We start from the raw sequence: 15,678 nt of genomic DNA, 5'->3' as shown, positions 1-15,678 counted from the left end.
TGTAATCAAATTATCAGAAATGGAATTCAGAGTAACGATGGTCAAAATGATGAGTAGAATTGAAAAAACTATTAACGAAAAGGTTACTGAGAATATAGAATCCCTAAGGACAGAAATGAGAACGAATCTGACAGAAATTAAAAATTCTATGAGCCAAATGCAGGCAAAACTAGAGGCTCTGACGGCCAGGGTCGCAGAAGCAGAGGAACGGGTTAGTGAATTGGAGGATGGGTTAATAGAGGAAAAAATGAAAATAGAAGATGGTCTTAAAAAAATCCATGCCCACGAATGTAGGTTACGGGAGATTACTGACTCAATGAAACGATCCAATGTTAGAATCATCGGCATCCCCGAGGGGGTGGAGAAAAACAGAGGTCTAGAAGAGATATTTGAACAAATTGTAGCTGAAAACTTCCCTAATCTAGCGAGGGAAACAAACATTCGTGTCCAAGAGGCAGAGAGGACCCCTCCCAAGCTCAACCACAACAAACCTACGCCACATCACGTGATAGTGCATTTCGCAAATATTAGATGCAAGGATACAGTATTGAAAGCGGCCAGGGCAAAGAAATTTCTCACGTACCAAGGCAAAGGCATCAGAATTACGTCAGACCTGTCTACACAGACCTGGAATGAGAGAACGGGTTGGGGGAGCATATTTAAAGCTCTTTCAGAGAAAAACATGCAGCCAAGGATCCTTTATCCAGCAAGGCTGTCATTCAGAATTGATGGAGAAATAAAGACATTTCAGAATCGCCAGTCACTAACCAATTTTGTAACCACGAAACCTAGCCCTACAGGAGATATTACGGGGGGATCTACAAAAGTAAAAAGGCCCCAAGAGTGATACAGAACAGAAAGTCACAGCCAATACAAACAAAGACTTTACTGGCAACATGGCATCATTAAAATCATATCTCTCAGTAATCAGTCTTAATGTAAATGGTTTGAACCATCCCATAAGTGCCACAGGGTTGCAGATTGGATAAAAAGAAATGACCCATCCATTTGCTGTCTACAAGAGACTCATTTCGAACCCAAAGATGCATTCAGACTGAGAGTAAGGGGATGGAGTACCATCTTTCACACAAATGGACCTCAAAAGAAAGCTGGGGTAGCAATTCTCATAGCAGATAAATTGGATTTTAAACTACAGACTATAGTTAGAGATGCAGAAGGGCACTATATTATTCTTAAGGGAAGTATCCAACAAGTGGATATGACAATTATAAATATATATGCCCCCAAGAGGGGAGCAGCAAGATACACAAGCCAACTCTTAACCAGAATAAAGAGACATATAGATAAAAATACATTAATAGTAGGGGACCTCAACACTCCACTCTCAGAAATAGACAGAACACCCTGGCAAAAACTAAGCAAAGAATCAAAGGCTTTGAATGCCATACTCAACGAGTTGGACCTCATAGATATATATACAACACTACACCCCAGAACCAAAGAATACTCATTCTATTCTAATGCCCATGGAACATTCTCAAGAATAGACCATGTTCTGGGTCACAAAACAGGTCTCAACCAATACCAAAAGATTGAAATTATCCCCTGCATATTCTCAGACACAAAACAGGTCTCAACCAATACCAAAAGATTGAAATTATCCCCTGCATATTCTCAGACCACAAGGAAAAATTTGGAAGAAACTCAAACACTTGGAGACTAAGAACCATCCTGCTCAGGAATGACTCGATAAACCAGGAAATAAAATATCAAATTAAACAATTTATGGAGACCAATGAGAATGAAAATACAACAGTCCAAAACCTATGGGATACTGCAAAGGCAGTCCTAAGGGGGAAATACATAGCCATCCAAGCCTCACTCAAAAGAATAGAAAAATCTAAAATGCAGTTTTTATATTCTCACCTCAAGAAGCTGGAACAGCAACAGAGGGACAGGCCTAATCCACGCACGAGGAAGCAGTTGACCAAAATTAGAGCTGAAATCAATCAAGCAGAAACCAGAAGTACAGTAGAGCAGATCAACAGGGCTAGAAGCTGGTTCTTTGAGAGAATCAATAAAATTGACAGACCACTGGCAAGACTTATCCAAAAGAAAAGAGAAAGGACCCAGATTATTAAAATTATGAATGAAAAAGGAGAGGTCACGACGAGCATTTGACAAAATACAGCATCCTTTCCTGATTAAAACCCTTCAGAGTGTAGGAATAGAAGGTACATTTCTCAATCTCATAAAAGCCATCTATGAAAAGCCTACTGCAAATATTATTCTCAATGGGGAAAAGCTGGAAGCCTTTCCCTTAAGATCAGGAACTCGACAAGGATGCCCACTCTCGCCACTATTATTCAACATAGTACTAGAAGTCCTTGCAACAGCAATCAGACGACAAAAAGGGATCAAAGGTATTCAAATTGGCAAAGAAGAAATCAAAATGTCTCTCTTTGCAGATGATATGATACTCTATATGGAAAACCCAAAAGAAGCCACTCCCAAACTATTAGAAGTTATAGAGCAATTCAGTAATGTGGCGGGATACAAAATCAATGCTCAGAAATCAGTTGCATTTCTATACACGAATAATGAGACCAAAGAAAGAGAAATTAGGGAATCCATTCCATTTATAATAGCACCAAAAACCATACGTTACCTTGGAATTAACTTAACCAGAGACGTAAAGGACCTATATTCTAGGAACTATAAATCACTCTTGAAAGACATTGAGGAAGACATAAAAAGATGGAAAGATATTCCATGCTCATGGATCGGAAGAATTAACATAGTTAAAATGTCCATGCTACCCAGAGCAATCTACACTTTCAATGCTATCCCGATCAAAATACCGAGGACATTTTTCAAAGAACTGGAACAAACAGTCCTTAAATTTGTATGGAAACAGAAAAGGCCCCGAATCTCCAAGGAACTGTTGAAAAGGAAAAACAAAGCTGGGGGCATCACAATGCCGGATTTCGAGCTGTACTACAAAGCTGTGATCACAAAGACAGCATGGTACTGGCACAAAAACAGACACATAGACCAATGGAACAGAATAGAGAGCCCAGAAATGGACCCTCGGCTCTTTGGGCAACTAATATTTGATAAAGCAGGAAAAAACATCCGTTGGGAAAAAGACAGTCTCTTCAATAAATGGTGCTGGGAAAATTGGACAGCTACATGCAAGAGAATGAAACTTGACCACTATCTCACACCATACACAAAAATAAACTCCAAATGGATGAAAGACCTCGATGTGAGACAGGAATCCATCAAAATTCTAGAGGAGAACATAGACAACAACCTCTACGACATCGGCCAAAGCAACCTTTTTCATGACACATCCCCAAAGGCAAGAGAAACAAAAGATAAAATGAATTTATGGGACTTCATCAAGATTAAAAGTTTCTGCACAGCCAAGGAAACAGTCAGAAAAACTAAGAGGCAGCCCACGGAATGGGAGAAGATATTTGCAAATGACACTACAGATAAAGGACTGGTATCCAAGATCTACAAAGAACTTCTCAAACTCAATACACGAGAAACAAATAAACAAATCAAAAAATGGGCAGAAGATATGAACAGACACTTTTCCAATGAAGACATACAAATGGCTAACAGACACATGAAAAAATGTTCAAAATCATTAGCCATCAAGGAAATTCAAATCAAAACCACACTGAGATAACACCTTACGCCAGTTAGAATGGCAAAAATAGACAAGGCCAGAAACAACAATTGTTGGAGAGGATGTGGAGAAAGGGGATCCCTCCTACATTGTTGGTGGGAATGCAAGTTGGTACAGCGACTCTGGAAAACAGTGTGGAGGTCCCTTAAAATTTAAAAATTGAGCTACCCTATGATCCAGCCATTGCACTACTGGGTATTTACCCCAAAGATACAGACGTAGTGAAGAGAAGGGCCATACGCACCCCAATGTTCATAGCAGCAATGTCCACAATAGCTAAATCGTGGAAGGAGCCGAGATGCCCTTCAACAGATGACTGGATTAAGAAGTTGTGGTCCATATATACAATGGAATATTACTCAGCTATCAGAAAGAACGAGTTCTCAACATTTGCTACAACATGGACGGCACTGGAGGAGATAATGCTAAGTGAAATAAGTCAAGCAGAGAAAGACAACTATCATATGATTTCTCTCTCTATGGAACATAAGAACTAGGATGATCGGTAGGGGAAGAAAGGGATAAAGAAATGGGGGGTAATCAGATGGGGGAATGAAACATGAGAGACTATGGACTATGAGAAACAAACTGAACTTCAGAGGGGAGGGGGGTGGGGGAATGGGATAGACTGGTGATGGGTAGTAAGGAGGGCACGTATTACATGGTGCACTGGGTGTTATACACAACTAATGAATCATCGAGCCTTACATCGGAAACCGGGGATGTACTGTATGGTGACTAACATAATATAATAAAAAATCATTAAAATAAAAATAAATAAAAAAAAAAGAGAACAAAATTGTAATAAGATCATGGCATTGACTTAGTTTTATAAAATCTATTTTTCCAATTTTAAAGCAATTTATATTTATTATAAAAACAGAACATAAAACCCTAATAACATGATTTTGAAAAATTATCTCTATCCTATACGAATATCATTTCAATTTTGGAAAGCAGCATCTCAATATATGCACAAAAATGTGCCTGCATGTGTTTTACATAATGTGATCATATGTATATTAGCATTTATCCCCAGACATGCAATGAACATTTTTCTATATCATCATTTTGTGTTTATTTGTTTTTTTGATGAATGAATGAATGAATGAATGAGTAAATAAATACATAAGAAAATTAATGATCCTGGATTTTAATATCTTTCAGAATTAAAAGCAATCATTGATTCAATGACAAGGAAATTTAACCACTTTGTCAGCAACTACTGCTATTGCTATGATCAGAGCTTTTAAACTTGTTACCTCAGACGGTGTATAAAATGAGGTGTTGGATACGTAATCTTACAGTACTGAAGGAAATGAGTTGACCAATAAAGATTCTTGGTGGCAAGCGATAGAAAGCAGTCCTGATAATTAAGCAGAACCTGAATTGGAAGGCTCCCAAGGATCTCTAAGAATTCATGGAAGCCTGGAGTTGTCCAGAAAAATGAACCGGGACTAATGAAAACTTATTAACAAGAACTGTAGTTTAGATCACACAACTGAAATTATGTGTTTAGGATCCCATTCTGACCACTGTCATTACCACTGGATTCTTGCTGCCCGTGGACCCTCTCAGTGTTGCCACTGTGAATAACCTCTTTATTTTGGCAGTATCTTTGGTTAACTTTATGTCCGGAGTGAGGACGTATGATTGGCCCCATTTGTGTACCTACACTCAAGACCTAGGAAAACAGAATGCAGTATATTCATGTAATAGAATACTACTCAGCGATGAAAAGAAAGGGAAAAAGAAAAAAGAGAAGAAAAAAAAGAAGAAAAAAGGAAGACATACTAACACACAAGAATCATAGGTGAAACTCAAAAAAACTTTGTTAGGGAAAGAAGCCAGACACAAGACAATATATACTATATGATATATTTTTATATGAAACTCAAGAATAGATTAAACTAATCTGATAGTACTAGAAATCAAAGCAATGGTTGCTTATGAGAGGTGAATATTGACTGGAAGGGGTCATAAAGCAACTGTGGCATTATGGGTATATTCTACATTTGGTTGTGGTGGTGATTATAAATACTAGTAGTTGCTAGGAACAACACAACAAAACTTGATGTGTGTTCAATTTTTTATCCAGTTTTTTTCCCACAGTTTACATTAATATTTTATCCTGATATGACATATTTACCAAAACCAAGAGGCTTGAACTGGAGACTTACTGTAAAACATTACTAAATTTCTTTAATTTCCAAAGAACTTGACATAGTTCTTTTGAGCCCATTTAAATAATTGTTCATAATTATTCATCTCCATGATGTAGAAGAAGTTAGGGATGTGGATTCTGCCTCAGATTATGTGGGTTAGAACTCCAGCTCTGCTACTGACCAACTGTGTAACTTGACATTTTAGCTTGGGTTCTTCATTCATAAAATGACAATGATAACAGTACCTACCTTTTAAAATAAAGTTAATACCTGGAATGTGGTAACTGCTCATGTGTATTAGCTTTTACTATTTGAAAATCATCGTTCAACTTCTAAAATGTCTTTGACCCTTTTTATATTGCCATCTGATGTTGACCATAAAAATGCAAGGACAATAAATGAATGAATTTATGAAGGAGAAGTCACTGTAAATCTCTTCTGAATGAAGAGCCCAAGGTAAAAGCTGATTTTAGAAGACCAACCAGTTTGACCTTGGCCTGAATTTCCTTTTAGAACGAATTCTCAAGGGGTGCTGCTGGGAAGAGCTATCCAGTATTGACTGGTATTTTGGAGAGATTTTGCAGTTAATTATACTTTAGCAGGGCACAGAACTGAAGCTTGTCAGGAGGATTCATGAGACAAATTAGCAAGATTCTCAGAAGCTACAGCAAAAATATTTGCTTACTTGATAAATAAGTGTATTTACTCATTAGAAGGTATTTGGATCAACACACATGGTAAACACCTTATTGGAAGTTAGAGATCTGAGTTTTAAATATAAATGAGGAATAAAGGCGTTAACATTTCATTTTTGGTTGATAAATGAAAGGAGATTTTCAACGAACAGCATTTTCTATAAATTCAATTGAAAAAATGTTTAAAACTAAAACCATAGTTAGAAACCCTCTCAAACTCTACATCAAAAACCAGGGATGTACTGTATGGTGACTAACATAACATAATAAAAAAAATATTATTATAAAAAAAAAAAGAAAGAAACCCTCTCATGATGTCAGGGTCATGAGATAGAGCCCCAAGTCTGGCTCCATGTTGAGTGTTGAGTCTGCTTAGGATTCTCTCTCCTCCTGTCCCTCTGCACCCCCTCCCTCCCACTCTCATATGCTTTCTCTCTCTCATAAATAAAGATTAAAAAGAGTAGATTCATCCTATTTGTATCTCCAGTTCTCCTAACACTATTGACCATATCTCTTTATTCTGATCCAAAAGTTGCCACAATGGATAGCCTCTGTTATAAAAGTCCTTAACTTTATGTTTGGCATTCAATTGTTTACTCATACAGTCACTCATTCCTTTCTTAAATATTTATTGAAGGCCTACTCTGCACCAGCTATTGTTCTAAGTATTAGAATATGACAAGAGCCTAAGCTTGAGTTACTGGCATATAATAATGCATAAAAAAAAGGAAAAACATGTTTTGTTTGGGGCTAGAACAGACATTTTACGTTTAGACATGAGAGAATGTAGGGTGGTGGTGTGAGGTGGTAGAAGTTAATTGGAAACAAATCTTAGAGAGCAATTCAGATTTGATAAAGCAAGAAATCTTGGAACCAACTGTCAAACTAGTTCATAGGCATCTACTATGCAGAGCGAAGATGCCATAAGTCAGATAATGTAGATATGATCAGAGCATTCTTTAAAAAAAAATAGAATTCAAGAGGTCAGACATTGGTAATTAGCACCAGAAGCTCAAGGAAAATTATTTTGGCAGAAAGAATGATGTAAATGAAGAATGAAAAAGAGCTGTAGGATAGCTGCAACAGGATTGTTAGATTTGGGCGGGGGGAAAAAATCCTTTTGTGACCAGATGGCCTTGCTCCCTTCTGGGGTAGACGCTTTCTCTAAAATCAGATTAGAACTTAAGTCTAAGGTAAATGAATGTAACATAAGAGAGTGGATGGTGAATAGTAAGTTCTACTTGATGGATTAAGAGGAAAACATATTGTTCAAGCATATTTTCTGCCTCATTCCATGCATGTGGGCTGAATTGTATATTTGTTAGTTAAGAGACTTTTCTGTCTTGTTTTTAAAGTTCTCCAGGAATTAAAATTCTATATCTTTTTTTTTTTTTTGGTGACCTTCTTTACAATTTACACATTTTATAACGAACAATACACTTTTCTTCAACTAAATTCTTGCTTCAAAATTTGCTTTTACTCTACTCAGTGAAGAGGAAAAGCAATTGTTTTCTATTCTCCACAATTATTCACTTTATACTTGATGACCACCATCATTTTGATACTTCCCTCAAAGTAAGCAAATCCTCATTTTTGATTTCTTTTATATCCTGTCAGTAACCTCATAACTACTATTTAGTGGTATTTTATACCTCAATCTAAATATTCACACTTCAATCTTTGTAAGTACCTAAATAAGCTTTCCCCAAAAGGTATTGTACAGAACCCTCAGCCATAGGATGTTAATATGAAAGACGAGAAAAGGCAAAGCATTGCTTGCTCAAATAGATTTGGACAACATTTATTAAAATATGTTATTGAGTTTCTTTTTTCTAAGCCTTTAGTATGTATGGCCACTAAATATTTCATTATAATGCTATGGTCTAAATGTTTGTGCCCCCATTCAAATGCTAAAATACTAATCCTAATCCCCATTGTGATGGTATTAAGAGGTGGAGCCTTTGAGTGGAATTAGTGCCCTTATAAAAGAGGGCCCAGGGAAGTCCTCTTCCCCTTCCTGCATGTAGGATACAAGAAGTCTGCAACCCAGGACTCTCAGCCAATCATGCTGACACCCTGATCTCTGACTTAAACCTCCAGAACTATGAGAAATTTCTATTGTTTATACACTACATAATTTGTGGTATTTTGTGATAGTAGCCCTGACAGACTAAGACATGTGGTAAACATTTTATCCCTATATTTTCCTTTTTCCACTTCAACAGGGTACAGGTAAAGGAATGGGATATAGAGTGAGAAAAAGTACATGAGCATTTGGTATTTTTTTCCAAAAGTTTGGGCCCTCCATACAATTAAAGGGCCCTACCATGAAGGGGGTTTGGGAGAAGACACTATGTTTGCAAAAAAACATGAAGGGTGAATAATTTTGCTTGGTCTGGAGTATGATTCTTAGGACTACAACCGCAATGAATGTTCTGTTCATATTTACCGAAGTGTCAAAATTCCAGAGCAGAGTATGATGCATCTGGAGAGATGAAAACGTCGGCCTCCTAAAAGTTTAGCAGGCACTAACCAAAACAAGGAAATGCAAAAAGGATTTTGAGCCTCGAGCACAATGGAGAATAGCAACATCAAGGAACAGCTGGGGAGGTGCCTGAACAGGTTGTTAAGGACTTCATAGGAATTTCCGTCAGATCCCTTAAAGCCTAGCCATATACACACATGATTTGAGAAAAATTCACTAGCATTTCTCTTCTATGCAATTTCTATGTCCGTCCTATATGCGAATCAGGAGCACAGCCCGTACAGGAGCAGCGGAAAACCACTGGACATGAAGGTCATGTGGATGGACAGGGACAAGAGACACCTCAGAGGCAACAGGAACTCATGAACTGTTTTGCCACGTAGGTAGTGTAGGGGTTAAGAATTGAACCATTATAGAAAACAAAGATACATTTCTTGGGCATTTGAGTTCAAAGGATGTAACTTATGTTTTAGAGATACGATGATAGATGATAGATAGATAGATGATAGATAGATGATAGATAGATAGATAGATAGATAGATAGATAGATAGATGATAGATAGATGATAGATAGATAGATAGATAGATAGATAGATAGATAGATGATAGAGAGATAGATAGATAGATAGATAGATAGATATAGATAGATGATAGATAGATGATAGATACATCGATGATAGTTTCTAAAATGTTTCTAGAGAAGATGTTTACCACACATAATTTTCTATGTTTGATAAATTCATTTATTTAACTGTTTTTTGGTGGGTTACTATGTGCCAAGCCCAGTTGTTGAGATCTGAGATACAGAATTAAATAAAGCAAATAGAAGAGGTCATTTCTATTGAACACAGAACACTTGTTTTTGGACGGCAATGCACATTCCCATGGAACATCTCCAGGACTGGTGTCTCATGGAAAAACAAATCGAGGCATGCTACCATGTTCTAAAGAAATTGAGAAATATTTATAGGGTCATACTGTATCGACAGTAGTTCTAAGGTAATGTAAATTTTGTCTTATTTGATAGAAAATTCTAATTTCATAGACTACACTGTTTGACTCTAAAACATAAATCTTTCTGTTTCTCAAATAATCACTTCTTGTCTCTCTCTCTTTTTCTCTCTCTCTTTCTGCCTTTCTCCCTTCCTTCCTCAATCTCCCTCTCTTTCTTTCTACGAAGATTTCTGCAATGCTTTGAAATAATGTTATTTTGGGAAATACTAATGTAGAACAACGCTTAACTAGGAGAAATTGTTCTTATTCATTTGTCATAACACTAGTTATTTTGTATACATTAAGTTTCTATTCAATAAATTTTGTATTAGTTTATCACAGTGCAAGTTTCATTTGAATATAGTATCTGGAAGTAGTATTTGATCTAATATCTGAATCATAGTTTGGCCATTAACATTGAATCATTCTTTTTCTACTTCATAAATCAATAATCTCACTTTTCACTTTAGACAAAATTGAAAGCCAGTTTTTATTTTCTGTTCTTGATACCCCCCCCCCATTTTTTTTTGTTCAGGAATCTGAAAGCCTACCCAGTGCCAAATACTGAGAGCAATCTTATAGCGTAGAGGGTGATCTTTCTTTTTTTCATCCTTTGGAAGCGAAGCCGCGCAAAAGCACAGTGGGAGAGCCTTCTCTGCGTACACAGCGCCGGCAACCCTAGCTGACTCCTCTTTACAGTAACTGATGAAGGACCGGAAAAGAGGATCTTGCTGAGATCACCTCCTTCTGTGCGCACCTGATTGATTAACAGAGAGCATATTTGGCTTAATTGCTCAATAATAAAAGCAAAATAGATGTCATTACACATTTTGCACTTTCTGATTAGTAATTTTCTCAAAAAAATCGGAAAATTAAGTTTTCTTTTTCTAAAGCATTGTCAATATGCTTCAAATAGGTGATATCTGAAGACTAAGAAACATTTAATCTAAGGGCAGATTAAATTTATTTTTCATATATTATATATATATCATTTTCTTCTATTGCCCATTTTAGGAATAGGAAACTTGTTTCATGTGGATTTACCTTCTCTCTGAAATGTAAGGTTCATAAAAGCAGAGACTAAATTTTATGTTTTTAATGTATTTGTAAAAGAAGTTAGCATCATGGACCACGCTCATAACTGCTGCTTCTTGAGTCTGTTTCCCTGCCCCCCCACCCCCCAAATCCTCAGTTTGTTGTGACATTTTTTCTACATAAGAAAGGACTGTAAAGAGACCCCCCTTCCCCCCCCCCCCCTTGGTCTGATAACATAAGGGGCACTGATCCCCTTCTCCAGGGAACTGGGAATGCCATGTGACCTTGTGACAGCTGCTGCCTTTCCTTCCGCTTGATGGTGTTCCGTGAGGAGGCAGACACTGAACCCCTACTTACGTTTAGCTCTTGACTCAGAAATGCTTCTCCAGAGTCCTCCGATTGGAGAGCTACACACCCTCTGGAATTTTCCACAACTTGAATTTAAACCACTTTTCTTTAAACGTGTAGGAGTCTGACTTCTTATTTATATAAAATTGTACATCAGTCTTTCCACATGCTAAATCAAATGACGGATTATTTATTTCCTGAGTAAAAGCGATAGTAAAAGTATTTGGAAGAAATCAGTTCTGGTGATATAAATTCATGTTTTCTGTTTTTGTTACCCAGTAGTTTTCTCTTTTAATTTGATTTTATAAATGATAAATTGTGTGTCTCCCAAATCTGTTTTCTTCCTTTACCCCTTTGCTTTTAGTTTTATGTACCTGTAAAAGTATTAGCTTTGTGAAAAAGGAGAATTATGCTTTTAAATACCTGCACTCTTTCATATTTTCATGCATTCATGTTTAATTCTGTATTGGAGATGGGATCACAATGTAATACAAACACAAAAGTTCCCTTTAAATAATACTAGTATGTTTAGAGATAATCCCGTTATATGTTCATTTAAGATAACTTTTAGTGACATTAGAGATTTCAGCAGGGTGTTGTGTCCATAATGCATTGCTGTATTTTAAAACATAACAAAATGAATTCATTAGTAGTAGAAAATTATCATATAAATTTGAGTATAAATTCCCCCGCTAATAATTGTGAAATAAAAATATATTGTTGAAAATAAATCTTACTTCTATGATCAAAGTAATCTCAGAAATATTAGTTTGCTACCAGCATGTTTTTATTAAAACACACTAAGTCAGTCGTGCAGAGCAGATTCCGTGGCCTAAATAATTAACCCTAATGGGCAGAAGAGACAACAGGTGCTCAAAAGGAATAAAAAGAAGCAATAGCACAATGAAGCCCGTGGCACAAAAGGAAGTAAAATGTTGCAATCACTGATTGTGATGTGCAGAGTCTTGTTAACTACAGATATATAGAGATCAAAATTTGCTACTAGCAAGCAGAAAGTTTACTGGAGTGTCAGCAAAGCATGTCACGGTTGCCAGAGGGAATGGGGTAGGAGCGAAAGATTATTTTTAATTACTCTTGCTAATTAGATGTCTATGTGGTAACCTATTTCCTATAGAACCAGCGAGAATCCCTGGTACCAACAGTCTTGTCTGCATCATCATTGGCTCTTATACTTGCCTGGATAGAGGTAAGAAAATGTGTTTGTGTGGGAGGACGGAGATCAAGAAACAGACTCTCCAGAGTGAATTGCCCGTCTTAGAACCAATTGTGAAACTTACATTTTGTATGTAAATTAAGAACAGGTAGAAATCTAATTATCGTTCTTAAAAAGATTCCTTCTTGCAGAATTCTTGTGATTCTTTCTCAAATCAGTTATCTAAAATGCTATTACACAGGTACAATGAGACATCATTCTAGGAAGAAAAGTAGAAAATATCAGTCTGTAGAAATATATATATATATATATATATATATATATATATATGTATGTATATATATACATATATATATTTTAATATTTGTGCTAAGTTTCAAAGAATTCATTTATATAAGGTCATAATAAAATACTAAAATGCTACGAATTTTTTAATCAATTCAGGTACCAAGGAAAATCATGGAGGAAAATACTTCTTTCTATTCGGCTTAAAATATGAGTGATAAGAGTTTAGTATTTAACTCTGTCATTTTACATACCAACATAATCTCTATCTATTTTATTAAAACATCCAATTGATCTTATCTTTTTGTGATTTGTTTATCAACAGAACTGACTGGTTATTTAACCCAGTCTACCAAGTAATTCCTTTTTAATTGTCTATCCTATTTTATCCATGTAAGTATTGCCTTAGTTTATTGATATTAATAACACCAATCTTTTTGGGAGGGATTACTCTATTGGGACATATGCTTTCCAGAAATGTTCTCTAATTCTTAGAGCGCTCTTGCAAAATAAGATGTTTTATCATTCACATTTTTAGTTGGAAAACAGTGATGACTATAGTTTGCAGGTAAAGATAGTTCAATTAAGTTTCTCAGTATTACATATTACAGTTCCTAAGTGGTATAGAGAAGTTAGAAACCTACCCACATCAGATTCTAAAACTCTTATTTTTTCTTTATACCAGACTGCATCAATTATTATATTTCATGGTTTTAATTCTTGGCCAGACAAGATGACAATGACTTTTCATCTCTTTTTTTAAGTTTTTTAAAAAAGTTGAGACAGATACTAATCTGTTAATTTTATATCTTGACACCATTTTTCCATCCAAAAATATCTGAATGAAATTTTGTTGGAAGGATTGAGGAAGGCTACAATAGAGCCTAGAGCCAGGAAAATTTGTCATATAAAATGCTATAAAAATGTGAATGCTACACATTATACCCTCATGGTCTTGACTCAAGATAATTGAATTCACCGGTATAATCTTAATCTGGTGTTGTAGGTACCTGGACTTGAAAATCATTAATTATGTAAGTCAGTGCACTGCATTGGTAATGCCACAATTCTTAACTCCTCCTGGAAATAAGGACAGGACAAGTTAAAGAGTGGAGTTATCCATTTGGCAAAAAAAAGGCCTGGCTGAAGAATCTAGCTAAATATCAAAGTTCAGCCCAATTTGTGAAATTTTTAGTATGTGTGCCAATGTAAGGTAGCCCTGAAAACATTAGAAACACGTATAGTGTTCTAACCATACTACTGAAAAATATTTCAAGTGTCTGGCAGGATGATTTGAGTTCTAATGAATCCAGGACTTTGATGGCTTCTAGACATAAGGTCACCAAAATGAAACCTAAATTGGAATTGGGTTCTGAGTAGACATTTTAAAAGATTAGCAAAAGCTGTTATTTAGGAATTCTCACTGGCACGTTCTAAATGGCTTGTAAGGCTTTAAATGTGCTTGCAACCAGAACGCGTGCAGGCTGAACCCTTTGGCGGAAATTAAATACCACTATTCATCCAAAATGTCTTGCATTTTGAGCTCTAAAATTGCCATACACAGCCAATTTTATAGCTTATTTGAGACACAATTTCCCACTTGTTACTGGGTATTGAAAGAAACCATTCCTGCCACTGAAATATATCAGATAATTTTGAAACCAGAAATAGCTGTTATGTCTCAGGTAATGTTGGAGAAATTCCATAGACAGAGAGCAGCACAGCAATGCTCAGTGACAAAATGGAGCCGATAGATCCAAAACCATAATGAGGAAAATTTCATTATGAGCTCATGCACACCAGGCCTGGTTTCTTTACTACCTGCAGAGTCCTATGGTATTAGCCCTTGAGGAATTTCCCTATCCCCATCCCGGTATGTCCTAAACCCTATGTTTCCCTTTCAGTGAAGCCTATCACGCTGTTTGGTCCACAATTAGTGTTCTAGAACTGAGGGTTGAGTCGTTGTTTTGGAAATTGATTGCAATATGCTTGATAGATAGTATAAAATCCCAATGGGGAAGGAAAAGATACAGTTCACACGAGGCGAAGCTGGTAGCCGGTCATTTAACAGACACAGGTGGAATTAGGCTCCCACACTGAGAATACTACTTGGAACTTTGCAGATGCTTGTGCTATAGCCAATGGCCTTAGAGTGTAATGAGACAGGGAAGTTCTAGCTAACTAGATGACACACTGCACTACTGTTTGAATTACTCAGTTATGGATGTCTCTTTGGAAATTTACAGAAAGGTTCAAGGTAATTCATGTAGAAGTCTTCCCAAAAAACCCAAACTGCCAGCTGAGGAGAGATTGGAAATCTATGGAGATACCGTAGTCAGATCCTTGAAACTAGTTACCTGTGTTCACGAAAGGAGTATGTACTGGTATGATGAGGCTGTGCAAAGTTAACCTCAATCAAGTGAAACCACTAACGTGGTAAGAGACTCTGCTCTCTGCTGGTACCAACAGGAAAGAAATCTTAAGATGGCTCTGGGTAATATTCTTACTGTTTAGGGGCAATCACTTTGCTACAATGTGTGGACTCCTGCCAATAGCGCCAGGGGGTTAAAAATGGGTATTGTTTAGAATTTAGACTTCTTTCTGTTTCTGTTTTTCCTATGCTTTGTTTATTCAGTTTCAGAAGCAACTGTGGAAAATACAATTGAAGTTTGGGATAGCAAACAGGCTATCAGTTTGGCCTGCCAGACTGTATTTCTTCCAATCAACGTACACACTTTACTTTACAAATGTAGAGCTGTAAGCAAGAAAATATTTTAAGCAAGATATATTCTTTAATACCTTCTGAGTAGTGTTTTCGTTGAATGCACAATTTTAAA

General features: G+C 36.4%; 1 protein-coding gene across 2 annotated transcripts in view; it reads left to right on the top strand.

Annotated features, from left to right (window-relative positions):
- The window catches only part of LOC123784132 (uncharacterized), a 351,543-nt gene extending 338,677 nt beyond the window's left edge, over window positions 1-12,866 (top strand). For both annotated transcript variants that reach the window (XR_006777399.2, XM_087861303.1), the window contains one exon: window positions 12,518-12,866. Coding sequence is in view for 1 of the 2 variants with exons in the window: in XM_087861303.1 (XP_087717429.1) it covers window positions 12,518-12,693 (176 nt within the window). In the remaining variant the exon portion in view is untranslated. The remainder of the gene's footprint in view (window positions 1-12,517) is intronic.
- The last annotated feature ends 2,812 nt before the right edge of the window (window positions 12,867-15,678 follow it).

This window comes from Ursus americanus, chromosome 4 (genome assembly GCF_024610735.1).
Source record: "Ursus americanus isolate L20-20 chromosome 4, mUrsAme1.1.p, whole genome shotgun sequence".
NCBI classification, from domain to species: domain Eukaryota; kingdom Metazoa; phylum Chordata; class Mammalia; order Carnivora; family Ursidae; genus Ursus; species Ursus americanus.
Note: the sequence above shows the minus strand (reverse complement) of the source record. Positions and strands in the feature narration are given on the sequence as shown.